The sequence below is a fragment of the Pongo pygmaeus genome, chromosome 11 (assembly GCF_028885625.2).
Source record: "Pongo pygmaeus isolate AG05252 chromosome 11, NHGRI_mPonPyg2-v2.0_pri, whole genome shotgun sequence".
In the NCBI taxonomy this organism is placed as follows: domain Eukaryota; kingdom Metazoa; phylum Chordata; class Mammalia; order Primates; family Hominidae; genus Pongo; species Pongo pygmaeus.
In genome coordinates this window covers 110,436,047-110,457,205 of record NC_072384.2, presented here as the reverse complement: position 1 = coordinate 110,457,205, position 21,159 = coordinate 110,436,047, and the positions used below count along the sequence as shown (strand labels likewise).

At 34.4% G+C, this 21,159-nt stretch overlaps 1 protein-coding gene across 15 annotated transcripts in view; it reads left to right on the top strand.

The window, feature by feature from the left end:
• Nucleotides 1-21,159, top strand: part of KANSL1L (KAT8 regulatory NSL complex subunit 1 like) — a 151,856-nt gene that overhangs the window by 59,860 nt on the left and 70,837 nt on the right. For all 15 annotated transcript variants that reach the window (XM_063647918.1, XM_063647909.1, XM_054477215.2 and 12 more), the window contains exons 4-5: nt 7,465-7,662; nt 13,577-13,698. In XM_063647918.1, coding sequence (XP_063503988.1) covers nt 7,465-7,662; nt 13,577-13,698 — 320 coding nt within the window. The remainder of the gene's footprint in view (nt 1-7,464; nt 7,663-13,576; nt 13,699-21,159) is intronic.

Below are 21,159 nucleotides of genomic sequence, written 5' to 3'. Positions count from 1 at the left end.
CGAGTTAATGGGTGCAGCACAACAACATGGCACATGTATATATATGTAACAAACCTGCACGTTGTGCACATGTACCCTAAAACTTAAAGTATAATAATAATAAAATTTAAAAAAAAAAGTTAAAAAAAAAAGATGTTCTTGTTTATTTGATGTTCTACATTCTTACTAACAGGTATCAAAGGATTGTCTTTATGTTGCTTGGTACTCAGAGTACACATTTTTAACTGTACAGTTCACTGAATTTTGACAAATATCTACTCTTGTAACCATCACCGTGATCATAATGTAGGACATTTCTATAACCTTCAAAAATTTCACTCCTTCCTCTTTGCAGTCAATCTCTTTCCTTCAGGCTCTTTTCTCTGGCAACCTCTAATCTGTTTTCTATTGCTGTAGTTTTGCCTTTTCTAGAATTTCATAGAAGTCAAATAATAAAACATTGATCTCTATTTTGCTCTTTCACTTAGCATAATGCTTTCGAGGTTCATCTGTGTTGCTGTATATATAAGTAATTTTTTCTTTTTTATTGTTGAGCAGTATTCCATTGTAGGATTGTACTATAATTTGTTTATCTGTTTCCTAGGTCATGGAAATTTAGATTGTTTTAGTTTTTGGCTATTATGAATAATGCTGCTATATATATTCATGTATAAGTTTTTGTGTAGACATGTTTTTTCTTTCAGAGTCCACATTTATTTGTTTTAATTTCTCTTATATTTTTGAGACAGGGCCTTGCTCTGTTGGCCAGGCTGGAGTGCAGTGGCATGATTACGCCTCACTGCAGCCTTGACCTCCCAGGCTCAAGCGATCCTCCCGCCTCAGCTTCTTGGGTAGATGGGACTATAAGAATGCACCACCGCACCTGGCTAATTTTTGTATTTTTGGTAGGGATGGGGTTTCGCCATGTTGCCTAGGCTGGTCTCGAGCTCCTGGGCTCAAACTATCCACCTGCCTCAGCCTCTTAGCCTCAGCCTCTTAAAGTGTTAAGATTACAGGTATAAGCCACTGCACCCAGCCCAGAGTCCATGTTTAGTCAATTCTAGCATATTCTCTGCTACTATCATCCAAATATTGTATGTTTGTCACTTTTTTTCTCTTCCATTTTTGTGAAATTCTCATAGATTGAGAAGTTCAAACAAATTTTTCATGTCTCTTAACCACGCTTTAATTTTTTAATCTCATTTGTCTCTCTGTACCACAAGGAATTCTTTACTGTCTCTTAATTTGCTAATTCTGTCTTTGGCCATATTCTGCTTAGACTTTGTCCTATATATTGGCTTTTACATTGGCTTTTACTTTGTAATAATGCTTTTTATTGATAATTTCTAATTAGGTCGTTTTCAAACCTTTTTAAAAACATAAATGAAAAGGAATAGGTTTCTAGAAATTCAAGGCCTTACGAAGTTGGCAAAACTGCCTCTCTCTACACTTTATATGATAAGAGATAGGATTGAGAAAACCTTTGAATAATAAAGGACCAAAGTGATTTGGAACTAAATATCAGACTAAGGATACCATCCTCTGCAAAACCTTTGAGCTGGATAAAATTACACTTAGGGCAGTGGAGGAAGATTAAGAATGTGGATTTTCCATCAGAACTTAATAGCTTATGAGAACCCCCACAATGAAGCAGAGAAAGAGGAAAAGGAGAAAGGAGTATGTAGGTAGGTATAGGGGTTAGAGGGTGAAAGAAATATCCTTTGAGAATGCATCAGAGAACTGTGGGTGTGATTGTTGGTACATGGAACTGCCTGAAAACAGAGAGATGGGAAGCCTTCTGAGTTTCTGAGTGAGTTCTACCAAAGAAATTACAAGCTTGGCCTATAAAAAGCCTTTTACTGGCCAAGACTTAAACCAGTCCTTAGGACACCAACCTTCTATGAACAAGAAGCAGGTTAAGAGCTTTGCAGTTCCTAAAGAAGTCAAAAACATTACTGACATTGCCAAGGAAGGTAATATAAAAGAAAGAAGCTTTATATTTATATTTATATTACCAAGGAAGGTAATATAAAAGAAGCAGGCTGATTCAGGAGCCATAGAGAACAGTGGTTAGAAAGAACCCTTTAATAGGAAGCACAAATCAGGGCCTAATTAAGCCATACCCCTAGGGTAAGAAGCTCTCACAATATTGGTCCAGCAGAATGTTAGCATTAATATAGACCAATAGCTGACATATATTCTTTATTCTTTACATTTCCAAGTGGGAATGTTCATCGTGGTCTATTTTCCCAAAGAATCAACAATACAAATGAGTTCTTATGCAATCTAAATATTGCTAAATATTTATTTGTAACTTTGTTTTTGTGGGAAACAGTATTCTATATGGTCATACTGTAGACATCCTGGAGATAATCTAATATTGAAGGTTGATAGGGATAGGTCTGAAAAGAAAAAGCTGAGAAGGGAAGGGATCAGAGTCCTTGAACCATGTAGTTTGCCTAGCCTCACCTAGGGGTCGGCACATCCACAAAGATTAATAAATTTTAGGCTCTATCTATCATGAGTTTATATTCTGGTAAGGGAGATAAAACCTATAATTGTTTCAATATATATAATATATTCGGTAATACCTGTTTTTTTAAAAAATTATACTTTAAGTAGAATAAATGTTTTTATAAGATATTTGAAGTGCCATAGAGAGAATACTTATGGGTAAGAGGGTCAGAGAAAACATTAAGAGAAGAAAGTGACATCTCAGTTTGACTTTGGGGGATGAACAGTAATTTTTTGATGAACCAATGGAACTAGAAAAAGGCATTTTTTACAGGTTTGAAGGTGTGAAACAACATGATCATTTTCAGGAATGACAAAGTAGTATGGTATTTAAAGGAGCAGAAAGTATGTGTTATACAAGAAAAGGAAAAGAAGCTAGGAAGTGATGAAGTATGTTTAATACCTGGTAGCAATTAGTGGTGGTGTCTATAGAAAGGTAGGAAGAAGGATAGACATAAAACCTTAGGCTTACTAGTTCTGTGAGATTTGAGGGAACCACATTCACTAAGTGTTTCCTGATGGAAGTTTATTAGTTACTTTTTCTCATTGTTCACTGTTATCTTTACAGGAGCCTTCAGTTTTAGTAATTTCCCAGTCGTTTCAAGATCACCACATAATCTCTCCTCTTTGATCGTTTTCCATAAAGGATATAATTTCACACATGTTTTTTATAGCAAATAGAGTTCTAAGAATGAGTCAAGTATAAAACAATTTAGATATTTCAAAGAAAGTGGGTTTGCAGTTAAATTGATGAATAAGATTTATATTTCAATCTAGACAGTCTGATTCATAATCCTTTAACTTGAGAAAGGATATTTTAATATTCTATATTTTCTAAGCAGTACTGTATACTTCTTGTTTAAACTCTTTTAAAACCTTGATTGCATGTTTATATAACATCTACTGGAATAAATTGTTTTATGGAAAGACATCTAAACTTCCCTGTAATAACTTATATGACCTTACCTTTTTCTTAATTCAGGATAAATGTGTATCTGGCCCTTTGTTCCTTTAAGAATATCATTATGTTTATTTTATGGAACATGCCACAAAATTATGCTATTAGAATACAATGTTTTTGTTATTTTAGTAGTTTCTCATTACATTTATTAGGAATTAAAGTGTTTAGTTGTTTATATGCAACTTAGTTGAGATGTTATTATATAAGAAAAACATCACTTTCCTTGCTCTTACAGCTTCTTGAGTTATTGTAAGAAAAAAATTGAGAAGGATGGCCAGTACTGTCTTGAAACAGAACTTTCTGTTTAATATATTTTAAATGTAAAAAAAATTGTTCTCAGTTAAATTAGAGATAAAGGGAAACGAAAGAGATTGAGAGATGCTGTTTTGTAAATATCCTGTTTAAATAAGTGCTAGTTTGTGCCTTAAGTCAGAAAACACATCATTTGCCCCTTTACCATTCTTCTTATGGTCTAAACTTTGCTTAAATGTTTAGAGGAGAAGGCCGGGCACGGTGGCTTAAGCCTGTAATCCCAGCACTTTGGGAGGCCGAGGCAGGCGGATTACGAGGTCAGGAGATTGAGACCATCCTGGCTAACACGGTGAAACCCCATCTCTACTAAAAATATTTAAAAAAAAAAAATTAGCCGGGCGTGGTGGCGGGCACCTGTAGTCCCAGCTACTCAGGAGGCTGAGGCAGGAGAATGGCGTGAACCCGGGAGGCAGAGCTTGCAGTGAGCCAAGATTGTGCCACTGCACTCCAGCCTGGGCGATAGAGCAAGACCCTGTCTCAAAAAAAAAAAAAAAAAATATATATATATATATATATATTTTTTTTTTTTTAGAGGAGAAGAAAGCAGTTATTAGCAACATCCTTTGGTGGTTCTTGCGACAGCTTTGTCAACATATTACAGATTCCTATATTTCCTCTTCTCCCTGCTTCAAGCTTTCTAATAAGACAACAGATTCTTCTCACCCTCAGAAAAAAAATGAAATATTTTTCTTGGGAGAATACTGGCTATAACAAATGGTTTCTCTCTTAGATTTCTTTTGTTATCCTGCAGTAGGGGTTTCCACATTTTAAATTGTACCTTTTGTGTGTTTTAAATTTTTTATTTAAAGTTTTACTTAAAATTAACTTTGGTGAACTTATGTGAATAATAGAGATGTTGCTGAGGCAGTTCTTTTTTCACACAGTGTTTTCTCTGTGAAGACCCTGCATTGTCAGGAGTTCTCTTCTCAGAAACAGTTGATTTGCTTTCATCTTATGCTAGAGTTTTCACTTGTTTCAGTTGTTGTAACTCATTTTTCTAAAAATATTTTATGTCTTTCTTATCTGTGTTGTTTTACATATCAGAATATCCTTTTACTAATTTTTTTAAGAACAGAAACTCTCTGCTGTGTCCCCAGAGGATTAAATATAAATATTCAACCCTTTCCATTCTTGAGAGTGGTGGATCAGAATGGGCCACTCTCCTCACACTCCAAGAGTTTTGTCCAGGGTAGTAGTTTATGGAGGAAAAAACAGATTATGAAGTTGACTATGATGGTCTCCCTGGTTGAATTTTAATTTTTTTTTTTTTTTTTGACAGAGTCTCTGTCACCCAGGCTGGAGTGCAGTGGTGTGATCTCGGCTCACTGCAACCTCCTTCTCCTGGGTTCAAGCAATTCTTTTGCCTCAGCCTCCCAAGTAGCTGGGACCAAAGGCGTGTGCCACGATGCCCAGCCAATTTTTGTACTGTTAGTAGAGACAGGGTTTTGCTATGTTGGCCAGGCTGGTGTTGAACTCCTGGCCTCAACTGATCCACCTGCCTCAGCCTCCCAAAGTGCTAGGATTACAGGCATAAACCACCACGCCCTGCCTCCGTGGTTTAATTTAAAAAATATAGTTCTTTATTAAACTAACTATAGCAGGCTTTGTACTTATAGAAAGGTAGTATTCTAAAGGTTTGGAAATAGAACTTTGAAATTCAGAATAGAGTTTTCCCATAGATGCAGATTTATAAATATGGATTCTGAGATCAGACTAATCTATACAGACTGAAATCAGACTAATCTATACAGACTGGCCCATACTATAAACTGGTATCAAACCAAAGACAATTGCAGTTAAATTGATAAGGTGGAAACTTGTGTTTCTTTTACGTGCAGGTACTTGTGGAGAAACTTAGTGAGAGACTTGTAGAAATTTTGAATGGATACTCTCAAGAGCTTTTCAGATTGATGATACCATATCTATTATATAGAATTTAATTTTTAAAATACCTGTTTTAAAATACCTAATACCTATTTTAAAATACCTATTTTAAAAATTAAATTCGATATAATAGATATGGTATCATCAATCTGAAAAGCTCTTGAGAGTATCGATTCAAAATTTCTACAAGTCTCTCACTAGGTTTCTCCACAAGTACCTGCATGTAAAAGAAACACAAGTTAAGAACTTTTGAGCATGTTTCTTCAGATTTCTTGACGGCCATATTTGTTCATTCTAAGAAAACAGTAATTGGGATCAAGTGGCTCCCCTTCTTCTTGGAAAAGTCAGCATGTTAACACTATTCAAAATGTAGATTTTTTTAAAAAGTGCATTTACTACTTTTCCCAAAAATTTTACTACAAAATAATAAAATATACATTTAACACCATAACTGAATATGTGCATTCTGAAGGTATATATTCTCTAAATTATATAGTGTAAACTAAAACTCATATATAACACATTATTATCTATAGGCAATTTCCATCTTATAAATAAGACTTACACATGATGTAGGTGGCCCACAGCAATCATTTAATTCATTCCATTTTTGAAATAATGCACACTAATATTAATATGTTAGTTTATTTTTTATTACAAGAATATAGTATTTTAACCACATTAGGAGTGTAATAATTTTCCAACTAGCCTATAGGAATTTATTAGCATTTTTCAAATATATATATATATATTTTCAAATATATATTATGTATTTATATATGTAAAACCTGTGTGTGTATATAATATATGTAATATCAGTATATATATAACATAATATCTGTGTATGTGTAATATATATACGGTATATATTACTGTATTTTCAGGAGGAAGTGTGGTAGAATGGATAGGAAGGAAAGAAATTTTACAGTGAGAACTGATTATGAAACCATTAAGATCATGCCTTTGCACTCCTTTTTTCTCTTTCTCTGTTGTCTCCATTGCCTCTGAGGAACCTAAAGTTGAGAACAGTTGGAGTGAGGAAGCTGGGGAGTGGAGGAGAAAGCCGAGCAAACCAGTTGAGGAATAAGTATGTTTGTGAGTAGGAGGCAGAGAGTACAGAGACAACTTGATCTCTATTCATTCCCCCAGTTCCTTACATTTCAGAATATACCCCATCAAAGTTGAAAGCTTGTGTCTTTATTATTAACACAGCTACCCTGAAAGCAGTGGGAACTTTGATTGGCCTAGAGAGTACTTTTTCTCAGTGGTACAGTCCTATCCCTGGTTGCTGGCTGACAGCAACAGGGGCAGGGCTCCTTAGGGTGCTCTGAAAGGAGTTAGGATAGAGTTAGATTGTTGTTTGGATGTTTGTAAATTTGGTGTTTTAATTTATAAAATTGGGAGTGCTCAAATGTAAAGCACAAATAGAAATGCTAGTGACCAAAATATCAGGAGATTGTATCAGGAAATATTCTGGATTTCAATCTGAAATGTCCATGTTCTGTGTATAATATGCCTTTAATTTTATTTTAATATGTCATGCTTTTAATGTCAATAATTAAAACCAATTAGAAAAAAACTGCATGTATTTAAGTTAAGAAAATAGTTTACAAGTCCAGCCTATCAACCATACATGTTATTTTAGCTACACGTGTTTTAAACCAGCCAATTATTTACAGAGTTAAACTATCAAGTTTATAATTTCTGAATTCCAAGAGATAAGTGGAAGCATAGATTCAAGTGCATTGCAGCATTAAAGGTGGTTTAATAATCAGTTTGTTTTCATTTCAACTTTCTCATTGTTTTTTGTCTAGGGGATAGTGGTCCTAGAAGAATGTCAACTTCCAAAAGATATTTTGAAAAAACAAATACAATTTGCAGACCAAGCAGCTTCACTAAACATTCTAGGGAATCCTCAGGTTCCCCAAGAGTGTCAAGATCCTGTACCGGAACAAGATTTCGAAATGTCACCAAGCAGCCCTACTTTACTTCTTCGAAACATCGAAAAACAGGTAAAGTCAAAGTAAGGATATCAGTGGTATGAAATGACTTTTCATTGATTTTGTAAAATATTCAAATAAACATCATTATATGTGTATCTTCCTGGCATATGGGTTATTAAACTAGGCCATTTGGCATTAAATACAATTAAAATATTTGACATATGACCAGTCTCCATTATAATACCAATATAATTAAAATTATTTAAATATAATATGTAAAGTAATGGAATTGGTATGGCTATAGGATGATAATTTATTTTTACAGGGATTAGAAAATCCTTTTTCTAACAAAATTGTTTATCATTGGATTTTTTGCAAGGAGAGAGAACAGTTGTACCAGTTAATGTGTCTGAATGGTTGTTTGACTAATTTGTTGAACAAGATTTTTAGTGAAAGATAATACTGGAATATGGATTTGTTCATAAAAAATGATTATGTAAATGAGAAGTCAAAAAAGCTCCTAACAATTATTTTGATTCCAAAGCCTTCCTTGGTCTCTAAATTCTGTTGTGGATAACTCCACAAGCTTAATTATTCTGGCCAGTCTATGCTGTATCTGTCCTTGGAAATCCAACAATTTATTTTGATTTAGACTTTAGTGGCTCTTAAACAAACTCAGTTTCTAGGACTTTTTTTTTTTATTATTATACTTTAAGTTCTAGGGTACATGTGCACAACGTGCAGGTTTATTTCATATGTATACATGTGCCATGTTGGTGTGCTGCACCCATTAACTCATCATTTACATTAGGTATATCTCCTAATGCTATCCCTCCCCCCTTCCCCCACCCCACGACAGGCCCCGGTGTGTGATGTTCCCCTTCCTGTGTCCAAGTGTTCTCATTGTTCATTTCCCACCTATGAGTGAGAACATGTGGTGTTTGGTTTTTTGTCCTTGTGATAGTTTGCTGAGAATGATGGTTTCCAGCTTCATCCATGTCCCTACAAAGGACATGAACTCATCCTTTTTTATGGCTGCATAGTATTCCATGGTGTATATGTGCCACATTTTCTTAATCCAGTCTATCATTAGTGGACATTTGGGTTGGTTCCAAGTCTTTGCTACTGTGAATAGTGCCGCAATAAGCATATGTATGCATGTGTCTTTATAGCAGCATAATTTATAATCCTTTTGGTAATATACTCAGTAATGGGATGGCTGAGTCAAATGGTATTTCTAGTTCTAGATCCTTGAGGAATCGCCACGCTGTCTTCCACAATGGTTGAACTAGTTTACAGTCCCACCACCACCAGTGTAAAAGTGTTCCTATTTCTCCACATCCTCTCTAGCACCTGTTGTTTCTTGACTTGTTAATGATCACCATTCTAAGTGGTGTGAGATGGTATCTCATTGTGGTTTTGATTTGCATTTCTCTGATGTCCAGTGATGATGAGCATTTTTTCATGTGTCTTTTGGCTGCATAAATGTCTTCTTTTGAGAAGTGTCTGTTCATATCCTTCGCCCACTTGTTGATGGGGTTGTTTGTTTTTTTCTCGTAAATTTGTTTGAGTTCTTTGTAGATTTTGGATATTAGCCCTTTGTCAGATAGGTAGATTGCAAAAATTTTCTCCCATTCTGTAGGTTGCTTGTTCACTCTGATGGTAGTTTCTTTTGCTGTGCAGAAGCTCTTTGTTTAATTAGATCCCATTTGTCAATTTTGGCTTTTGTTGCCATTGCTTTTGGTGTTTTAGACGTGAAGTCCTTGCCCATGCCTATGTCCTGAATGGTATTGCCTAGGTTTTCTTCTAGGGTTTTTATGGTTTTAGGTCTAACATTTAAGTGTTTAATCCATCTTGAATTAATTTTTGTATAAGGTGTAAGGAAGGGATCCAGTTACCACAAAAGAGCCCGCATTGCCAAGACAGTCCTAAGCCAAAAGAACAAAGCTGGAGGCATTACGCTACCTGACTTCAAAGTATACTACAAGGCTAAACAGCATGGTACTGGGTACCAAAACAGAGATATAGTCCAATGGAACAGAACAGAACCCTCAGAAATAATACCGCACATCTACAATCATCTGATCTTTGCCAAACCTGACAAAAACAAGAAATGGGGAAAAGATCCCTTATTTAATAAATGGTGCTGGGAAAACTGGCTAGCCATACGTAGAAAGCTGAATCTAGGACTTTTTTACTTTCAAGTTGAGCCATTCTTCACCATAGTTGCATCATTACATTGTTCCTCTGGGAAATGATACAGATTCATGCCTGCTTGCATCTAATTTTCCTGAGTTTTTCTGACATACAAGGAAATAACTAAATACAGGTTACTGTCTTATTCCTGGTAAACCAAAATATGGTATAATTTCTTCCACCCTATATTTGTTAAATTTATAATTGCCCAGAGTTTTTCTTAATTGGAATGCATAATCAAAGCACTTATGAATATTTTGTAATTTAGAAAGCTGTTTGGTAATCATCTGATGTCAAATTACAATGCACTTGACCATATAAGCCTTGATTTAAATTAGTTTTTGTTATATTTCTATATTCCCACTTTCCTCTTTCTTTTCCCTCCCCTCATCCAATAGGATCAACCCTTGTTCGGTTTGATCCTAGTTGTTTCACATTCTAGAGTAATTTATTTGCTTACTCAGTCAAATCTACTTTCACCATCTTTAGGTCACTACTTATTCATTGGAAATTGTAATCTGATTAAATTAATTCTAAGATATTTTCATTTCTAAAAGAGATTTCTTGTACTTTTTCCTTTCTCCTTGATATCCCCAGTTTTTTTAGGTTGGACCTGAGATGACATCAGAACTGCCTAATTTGCAGATCCTAGTGCAAAATGAAGTTGTGAAGCCCTTTGTTAAAAACAGTTATGAATTTAAAGACAGTGACAGCAGAGCACTAAGCAAGCATAGCCTCCATCTGCGCTCAGCCGGGTGCACAGGTTGCATGCCCATGAAGCTGGTCCTGGGTAGCATTTTAGGTCTCATTGCTGATGAAACTGTCAGGGCCTTTGATAGTATAGGGAACCAAGAGTTGTGAGAGCAGTAATGGCTCCATGTAAGGAGAGCAGAAGTAAAAGATGCAGAAAGGGCAGCAGCAATTACTTGTAGAGGTTGTTAATAAATTGCCTATGAACAAGTCATTTGTTCTTGAAATGTGGTAATAATGCTTTTTATAGGCCAAGCTTTAAAAGCTTAAGTTGTTTTTAAATACTTGTTGGCCGGGCATGGTAGCTCATGCCTGTAATCCCAGCACTTTGGGAGACCAAGGTGGGCAGATTGCTTGAGCCCGGGAGTTTGAGACCAGCCTGGGTAACATAGGGAGACCCTGTCTCTACAAAAAATACAAAAAATAGCTGGCCTTGGTGGCACACACCTGTAGTCTCAGCTACTCAGGAGGCTGAGGTGGAAGGATCACTTGATCCCAGGTGGCAGAGATTGCAGTGAGCCAGATGGCACCACTGCACTCTAGCCTGGATGACAGAATGAGACACTGTCTGAAACAAACAAAAAAACTTGTTGAGAAAGATAGTCTAGGAGTGAGTTAAGTGGTGGGTATGGCAAGCCCATTAATATGCATGGTTTTCTTAGGATAATCTACTGATATATAACTGTTCACTGGTAATCTTTTGGCTTGACTAAAGTAGTTTTGTTAGGGTTGGAAGTTAAAATATAAAGGCACTATTGAGTTGTAGACTATCATTTAAAAAAACATTGATTCACAGTATTAATACGTACTTGCATTGTTAGATAATATATAGTTCATAAATTGAAAAGTATTAATACCTTGTTTTTAGTACTTTAGGTCAGCTGTTCCCAACGTGTTTGGCATGAGGGACTGGTTTTGTGGAAGACAATTTTTCCGCAGCGTGGGGATGGGGGGATGGTTTTGAGATGAAACTGTCCCACCTCAGATCATCAGGCATTAGAGTCTTATAAGGAGCAGCAACCTAGATCCCTTGCACGTGCACTTCACAGTATGGTTCGCGCGCTATGAGAATCTAATGCTGTGGGTGGTCTGACAGGAGGCGGAGCTCAGGTGGTAATTCTTGCTGGCCCTCTGCCCACCTCCTGCTGTGCAGCCTGGTTTCTAACAGGCCGTGGACAGGTACCCATCAGCAGCCCGGGGGTTGGGGACTTCTGCTTTAGGTGATTTAAGATGAATTTGCTACTGGTGTATTTACATTATAAATCTTGTTATGAATAGCTAGTGTTTTAACTTACAGTTGATTAGTTTTTTTGATTAGTTTTTGTTTTCAGAGTTCAAATTATGCTTCTCTTAATTTTACTTTTCTTATTCACATTTTCTCTGTGACTTTTCTATTCCCCATATTCCCCATATGACTCAGGTATGCGAGATTTTATTGGGCCAGAATAGGCTGATTCTTAGGGTAAAGATAGGGATTGTAATTTCCCCCTTCCTGGCCCATTATTCACATATATCCAATTAGCGACTTCCAGTGGCTTAAAAGATTTTAGATGATGTTTTTTGGAGGTGGAACAATGACAGGAATGTTTTAGTGTTTCCAACTGGAAGATATGAGATACTTCAGAATTTATTTGCATGACTAACGATTACTTGCTAAATGGATAAAGAATCCATTTCTATTGGTGATCTTAAAAATGAGCTTTAATCTAAAAACTGAGTAATAATTTTTAAAATGACATCATTAGGTGCATACTATCTTGAAAATAAATGGTGAAAACATTTCAGGGTCTTTCTCATGAAAGACTTTTTGAAGGGATAAAATATTAGGCTTAATTTTATTCTATTATTTAGTCTCATTTCTAATAGCATGTTATTAGTTTCATACAAATGAAGCATTCTAAAATAATTATTTCATATACCCCTTTATTTCACAATAGAGTATCTTGCAGTATTGAAAATGTTGAACTACGTCTGTATTTTTTAAAAAGTTAGTCACACTATATTAAGTGGGAAAACCAGGTTTTAGAAAATTGATGTAGCATGACTTAATTAAAAGTATATGTGTGCATGTTGAATGTACACTCATGCTTACATATACTCAGAAAACTTAGTCTGGAAGGAGAAATATATACCTAAATGTTAGCTATGGTTTTCTCTTTGAAGTATGATTACAGATGACTATTTTCATTTTTAAAATGTCTCTATATTTTCCAATTCTTCTATGATGAACATGGATTACAGGTGTAATGAAAATAGTTGTCATTCTTTTGTAGAAATATACTATTCCTTTTTATGTGGCCTTTGCTTATTATAATTGTGATTGTTTTGAGAATAATATTTATACATATTATAATAATTTAATATTTATTACATATATTTAAGTTTGGGACAAATGTCAGTGAAATCTTAGGTGGTAAAAAAAAAAACCCTGATATTTTTGAATTAGGAAAAATATTGAGAAACAGTGTGTTGTTAGATTTAGGCCTAAATTTGAATCCTAGTTCTATTTCATACCAGCTTTATAGCCCTTGATCAAGTTACTTAATCTTTTTTTCTTTGCTAGAATTTACTCATCTGTACTGTTATTAATAATAGTGATGTCAGTACCTCTAATATTATCTTCTTTGCTGGTTAGTTGTAAAGATTGAAATATTCTATGTGTGGTGCCTAATATAATGCCTGGCACATAGTAGGCACTTAATAAATTGTATCTGTGATTTTTAATTATTAATTTTCCTGCCTCAAGGGAAATATTATATAGAGGCTGTTAGCTGGGTTCAAATGTGTTAGATGATGGGATGGGTAGATGAAGGAACGATAAAAAAAAAAGGATATGGAAAAGAATGGGTACTTAAAGTATAGATTTATTTGTAATAAATGGAAAAATCAGTTGTATAAATTGTCTTTGTCAAATAAAATATTTACTAAAATAAAAACATGTGTCATGAGAAGTTAAGCATTAATTGGCACTATACATCTGAGCTTTAACTCACATTTCTTGCTTAGCAGTAGTAAAAGGTTGACTGTTTTCTTGCAGAGTGCACAGTTGACTGAGATCATCAACAGTTTGATTGCCCCTCTCAACTTGTCCCCAACTTCATCACCCCTCTCTTCCAAATCCTGTAGCCATAAATGTCTGGCTAATGGCATTTACAGGAGGTAGGTATCAATGGAATAGCTTAGCTTTTAAATTCAACTTTGCCTATTTTATCTTATTTTGATTTTGTTTTGCTATTTTAAGTATTATAGCTACTTTTTTTATACATTGGGGCTACTAGAGTACAATCAATATACCATGGATACATTTTTTGATAATATTAAATTTACACAGTTAAGGTAATGATAAATCTAGGAATGAGGGAGAGAGATTTCTGGGAAGTTTTGTAAAAAAAGAATAGTGGTGATAACATTTGCTGTAGAAGTACTGCCTTATTTACTATACCTTCCATTTTGTAGCTTTTGTATTCTTGAGCTCCATGCTGTCATTGCAGTGCATTTTGAGGAAAAAAGACCCTAGATATAGTTTAGGCACAGAAGATTGGTAGCTATCACCCATTAGATTCAGCTTAAGTTTTAATCATTTTGTATTTTAGCTTTATATAAGGTAAATTTTTTTCTGACTATAATTAATAACTCCTATAATCATTAACAATTTATCTATATTAGCAAAAATATATATACTATGAATCCTAATCCTTTTTTGGGAAAAGCATTTGTTGTGCTTTGTTTCCTTTTCCCTTAGAACTTTTCGTTTTGAAGATAAAATTAGAAGACATACTAATAGAATATCATTTTATGTGTGCATTGTCTAATTTTTTTCAGATAAAATTGGAATGTTGCCTTCTTTGCTTTAATTACCATAGAGAGAACTAAGTGTAATTTTGGGAAATATTTGTATTAAAAATTATATAATTTATTATTTTAATAACTTTCTAATATAGCATAAAATGAAAATTTATACCATGGTGAAAATTATGCTAAGTAGCCATCAAATTCTTTGTGAAATTAGTGGATGTAAACAATGTCTTAAAATAAAAAGCTGAGGTGGGCAGATTGCATGAGCTCAGGAGTTCGAGATCAGCCTGGCCAACATGGAGAAACCCCGTCTCTACTAAAAATACAAAAAAATTAGCCGGGCGTGGTGGTGTGCTCCTGTAGTACCAGCTACTCAAGAGCCTGAGGCACAAGAATCACTTGAACCTGGGAGATGGAGGTTGCAGTGAGCCAAGATCGCACCACTGCACTCCAGCCTGGGCAACAGAGCAAGACTCTGTCTCCAAAAAAATAAATAAATAAATAATAAAAAATAAAAAGCTGACATTTGATTTTTATTTCTAATTGGTTATTTTGAACATCTAATCTTTAATACTTTTACTGTTTTATTTATGTTGAGTTATGTATCCATTGTTCTATTGTGGGAACAGTTCTATTGGTTTTGCTTTATTTTTTCTTGACTTTATATTCATTCCTCATATCAGTGATAAAACACATTGAAAGTAAAGATTCTTACATATTGTATCGGATAACTATGATATTTTCATTTACGAGAACGTATCCTAATTAGGAAAGTCATAATGTAGGTGAATGTATTTTAAGCTGGCCCATAAAACACATCAAATTGGTGTATAAGCATTGTGATTTGGAGCTAATCCCAGTTTAGATAATACTTTGTTTACCTAATCAAGTACTACACAGTTGCACACATAGTTACATGTGTGTGTTCATGTGTTTGTGAATTTTCATTTTCATATACTTGCCTGTATTTCTGGTCATTCATTTGCAAAGCATTGATTGCATAATTATTTATTGTATGCCACATAGTCAAGTCCTAGGGACACAAATATGCAGACAGAAGTCTTCACTTGTGAATAACTCACAGTCTGGTTGGTGAAACATGTAACTACTTAATAAAATATTATGTAATAAAAATGGAATTGTGTGTAGTTGTTTGAATACTGGCTTTTAATAACTGTTACGCTTGAAAAAGATACCTCATAAAGATATGTAGATCCAAATGAAAGAAATGGAAAATTGGCCATGCTTACTAAATTACATTTTTTAATTCTGTCTACTAGTAGTTCAAAGGTTTTTGTTGAAATCAGCTACTGAATACTGTCTTTCCTCATGTCAATTAGTTGTTGCTACAACCTAATTGAAAAGGTTTGCTTTTGAAAGTTTTTAACCAGTTCAAAACCTATGAAAATGTTTTGATAGATTTAAAAGCAGATAAAAATTTTGTTCACGTTTTTTGAAGTGTGCTGATATGTGTTTTAATTAATTACATTTTTGGCAACAATGAACTCTTTTTAAAATAGTTGGTACATAATGTGTGTTTCAAAAAGCGTTTATTTTCCCATTTGTTGTCAAAATATCATATTTTCCTTGAAGGAAAGGTATTTATTTTCTAACATTTGCTAGATAATGTAATACTTTATCTACTTTTTATCAAAGAGAAAGTGATCAAATTTAGAACAGTTGATAGTTATCTAAAATGCATAATTTATCTTTAAGTTTAATAGCTCTTTATAAGTGCTTTGTTACCAGATAACCAGCAAACTACCATGTAAAACAAAAGATTTTGGGGGATACTTCTGACTCGTGATTTCATTAAAATGTTTTGTAAAGATTCCACAATTTGTGATAATATGTATAAAAAAATCTATAAATCTATTTAACCAGAAACATAGAAACCAGACTATATTGCAGATAAGAAGAATAATAACACTGAAGGAAAAGTAGCAAATTTTGAGGAAACGTGGTCTATTGTTTTGTATGCCAAAGAGAGTACTGAGAATATCCGTTGGTTTTGTCAGTCATGTGTTGAGACTTTGGCAAGAGAGACTTTGACAAGAGCATGATGGAGAAAGAGGTAAGAGTAAATTAGTAAGAGAACTGGAGAAGAAGTAGAGAGAGGGAGTCAAGATTACCCTTCAAGCCCACTGATTTTAAAGGCTATGATAAAAGGGACATACAAAGTCACAGAAAATATTTTTGTTTTTAAGATGGAGGAAATTTAAGCATCTTTATTAAAATAAAGGGAAAGGAAGGAGCTACAGGTGAGAAATGTAGAAACACCTTATCACAAAGTTATGGAGGGATCTTATTACAGGATAAAATATGCCTGTTCCTTAAGAGTAGCATGAAATAGATTAAGATATGTGTGGATGCACTTGTTTCTGAGGTGATTATAGACTAGTTAAGATTATAGACTAATTAATCTGAGGTGATTATAGACTAGTTAAGACTAGTTAAGGGAGCCTGAGGAGCTTTGACAAGTAAAACATTTTTCCTTTTCCCTTCTTCCTTCTCATTTTCCCTCCCCTCCTCTCCTCTCCCCTTTATTTTTGGAGCCTGAGTAATCCACCCCTAGGAAAGGGTGTTAGTGGTTTCTAAGAAGTTTTTTTTTTTTAATCCCTTAACTATAAATATGTTTATAATGAAAAGTACTTAATTGATGCTTATAAAACTAGTTAAGAATTCAACTTTTAAAATATTCTCTAATTGAACTTTCTATAAAATAAATACATAGTAGTGAAAGTCTATAAATTTAAGTTTTTTAATGTTACTCATGTTTGAGAATATTACTATAGATTTTTTTAATTAATTGGAGATACAATTTTATATTATAGCATTATATGAAATAGCTTTGATTCAAAGATATCTGGATTGAAGTAATGTGAAATGGATCTCTATGAGCCTTTTGACACTGGGAGTAGATATCAAATGAGGCCTAATTTTATTTCTTATGTCTTGCTATTTTCCAAACCTTTGTTATTTTTCCTTCACATAGTTGTATATGAAGAAAACATCTTTCAGATTCAAAGGTTTTTAGGAGTAAGGGCTTAGTCTATCTAATGGCATTTCAGACTTGACACTTAAACCACAAGGCACTTTCTGAAGATGTCCTTGTTAAGCATATAAATACTTCTCAGAAGCATATAAATACAATTAATGTATTTATGTATTTATAATAAATGGGAAAAAAACTCATAAGTATTTTTCAAAATTATAAAACATACATAACAAAAATTTACCATTTTAACTATTTTTAAATGTAAGTTTAGTGGCATTAAATACAATCAAAATGTCGTGTAATCATCATCACCATCCATCTTCAGAACTTTTTTTATCTTCTCAAACTGAAACTCTATACCCACTAAACAATACTTCCCATTCTTCCTTGCTCTCAGCTCCTGGCTGAGACTCATATAGAGAGTCAAATTCTATATGAATTTGACTACTCTAGGTACCTTATGTGGGATCACATAGTGTTTGTCCTTTTGTGACAAACTTATTGTACTTAGCATAATATCAAAATTTATCTGTGTTGTAGCCTGTGTGTCAAAATTCCCTTTTTAAGGCTGAATACTATTCTATTTTTATGTAGACAACATTTGATCTGTGGATAGATATTTGATTGCTTCTGTCTCTTGGCTATTGTGAATAAGGCTGCTATTAACATGGATGAACAAATACCTGTTTGAGTCCCTGCTTTTAATTGTTTTGGGTATTCTAGAAGTGAAATTGCTGGATTATGTGATAATTCTATTTTTAAATTTTGTTTATTTCAAAAATGAGAAATAGCAAATGTTAATTGCCAAGCCAAAAGCTGAGAGAAAGCCAGAGCTCAAAAAGTAAGCAAAGCACAGCAGTCTGCTTTTTTTGAGGCTAAATTTAGACAAAATTAAATTGAAGTTTTGATATCTTTTGGGGGAAGGGAGGAGAGAAACTAAAACCAAATCCAGCAAAATCAAGCTGAAGTTTTAATAGATTGTGGAATGATAAGAAGATAAATCAGGCCAGTTGAGATGGCTCATGCCTGTAATCCCAGCAATTTGGGAGGCCGAGATGGGCAAATGGCTTGAGGCCAGAAGTTCAAGACCAGCCTGGCCAACATGGCAAAAACCCGCCTCTACTAAAAATACAAAAATTAGCTGGATGTGGTGGTGCATGCCTGTAGTCCCAGCTACTCGGGAGGCTGAGGCACGAGAATCTCCTGAATCCAGGAGGCTGAGGTTGCAGTGAGCCAAGATTGTGCCACTGCCCTTCAGCCTGGGTGACAGAGTGAGACTCTGTCTCAAAAAAATAAATAAATAAATAAACATAGGTCAAAGCCCTTGGCTCTGCCCATGGCAGGAAGATGAAATAAAATCCTTGTATTTAGTAGGGACCATTCTTTTTCAGGGCCTATGCCATTACAGTAAAGGTAAATTAGAAGTAAAACTGTTTCCCTTTCCCCACCACTAGGGACCATAGGGAGATTTGCCTTGGGGCTAAGCAGAGCAGAAGATTAAAAAAAAAAAAAAAAAAAAAAACCTATCTTTGAGATGTTCTGATCATGGTGGAGAGTTTTTACATGGATTTTCAATCCAAATTTGCATCAATGAGTGATCCAAGAGATCCCTAGTTTTAAGTGGTTCTGGAATGGCAGAGGCAAATGCAGGTTTCCTCTGGAGGAAGGCACCTTTTTTTAGCCTTGGGAAATCCTCATGAATAATTTGCCAAGGGCAGGGATTAACAAACAGTCAAATATAATCAAACATATAAGGAGACAGAGCAAGAAGAGTAAGAATAAGGAGTGCACAACAGACAGCAAAAAAAGATCATAAAGTTTTCAGATATTAGAATTACCAAACACTGATCGCTTTAAAATGGTAGCCTGATTATAGAAATAAAAGATAGGCTTAAAATGCCAGCAGGGAACAAACTATATCAAGTTACATAAGCACATTTGGAAAAAGGCTAAATAAGACTTCTGAAAAATACTGAATATAATAACTAAGTAAGTGGTTTCTGCAGCAAACTGGACACAGTTGAAGAGAGAATGTGTGACATAGAAGTATTAGAAGAAAAGTTCCAAAATGTAGCAAAAGATATGAAACAATGGAAAATACAGAAGAGTCATTTTAAAATGTAGAGAATATAGTGCGAAGGTCTAATATGACACTTAGTTGGAGATGTGGAAGAAGCACTATAGAATGAAATAGAAGCAATATTTGAAGAGAGAGTGACTGAAAAATTACTTGAACTGATGAAAGACACCACATTCAGGAAGCCAAACAGATTTTGGATCAGGACAACTAAAAAGAAATCTACCTCTGGACATAGAGGAAATGTGAAAAAACAAAGATAAATGGAATGTCCAAAAGCAGCCAGAAGTGGGAGAAAGACAATCTTAATTGAAACATAGTTAGACTGATAGCTGACTTCTCAATAGTAATAACAGGAGCCAGAGTACAGTGGAATGGTACCATTAGTATGTTGAAAGAAAATAACTGTTTACCTAGAAACTCTATACACAGAGAAATCATCTTTCAAGTCTGAGTGTGAAGGACAAACATTTTGAGACAAACCAAGGCTGGGAGAGTAGACTAGTAGACTCTAAACATAAAGGATATACTTTGGGCAGTAGTATATTATCTGGATGGAAAATTTGAGATGAAGAAGGGTTCAAGAACAAATAAAATGGTAAGTAACCATATGGGCATGTGTAAGTGAACAGTAGTAAAATATGTTTAGTGGGGCTAAAAACGTCTACAACAGCAATAACATAGAGGTCAGAAGGAGGAAATCGATTCAGATTGTACTGAGGTGCTTGAATTATTCAGGATCTCAGTAAAAAAGTACTGATTTAGCTTTCATTATTCCTAAATTAAGTATAATAGAAGAGCTTCACATAAGAGGGGGCATTTCCTGAGTGCTAATAATGCTCTGTTTCTTGACCTGTGAGTGGTGGTTATGGGAAAGTGGAAGAGTAAGGGGAGTTATTGCTTCATATTTACAAGCTAAACATGAGATAAATGCTTTAAGTACTTATGCATATGTATCTTATATTTCATATTTTTAAAAGGTTAAGAAAAATAGGATATAAACTATATACTACAAAAAGGATAGATAGAAAATAGTCACATAGGAAGTCACATTTGCCTTCATAGTTTTGAAAAAATACTTAAATGACATTATTCATCCTAAACCTATGAACAAAATTTGACTAGTCCCACAGGAATGTGATATTTAGTTTGTTGGTATGGAAACAAAAAGAATTAAATCTTATTTCATGTTATGTTAAAATTTGGTGATGGGGACTGATCTAGTTGTTGAGTTTATAATCCTTACCCTTTACCTGTCAAATCTGTCAATCTCAGATGTCTGTTCTGTCTTTCCTGATAAAAGTCATCTTACATACTTTTAGAAGGCAATGAAAAATGTCTAAAGGAAAGGACCAATAGCTACAGTTAATTGTCCTCTGTGACCTGAAAAGCACTCTTAAATTTAGTTGTGAATTTTGAGGTATACACTGAGCTGAAATGTGTAAATTAATACAAACATTAGCTATTATAGTAGCAATATAATAATAGGAAGTTGCAGAATGTTTATAGATATAGGTAAAAAGATATATTTAAAAATAACATGGCTGGGCATGGTGGCTCATGCCTGTAATCCCAAGACTTTGGGAGGCTAAGGCAGGAGAATGGCTTGAGCCCAGGAGTTTGAGACCAGCCTGGACAATATAGTGAGACCCCATCTCTACAAAATTTTTTTAAAATTAGCTGGGCATGGTGGTACACACCTGTAGTCCCAGCTATTCAGGAAGCTGAGGTGGGAGGATCTCTTGAGCCA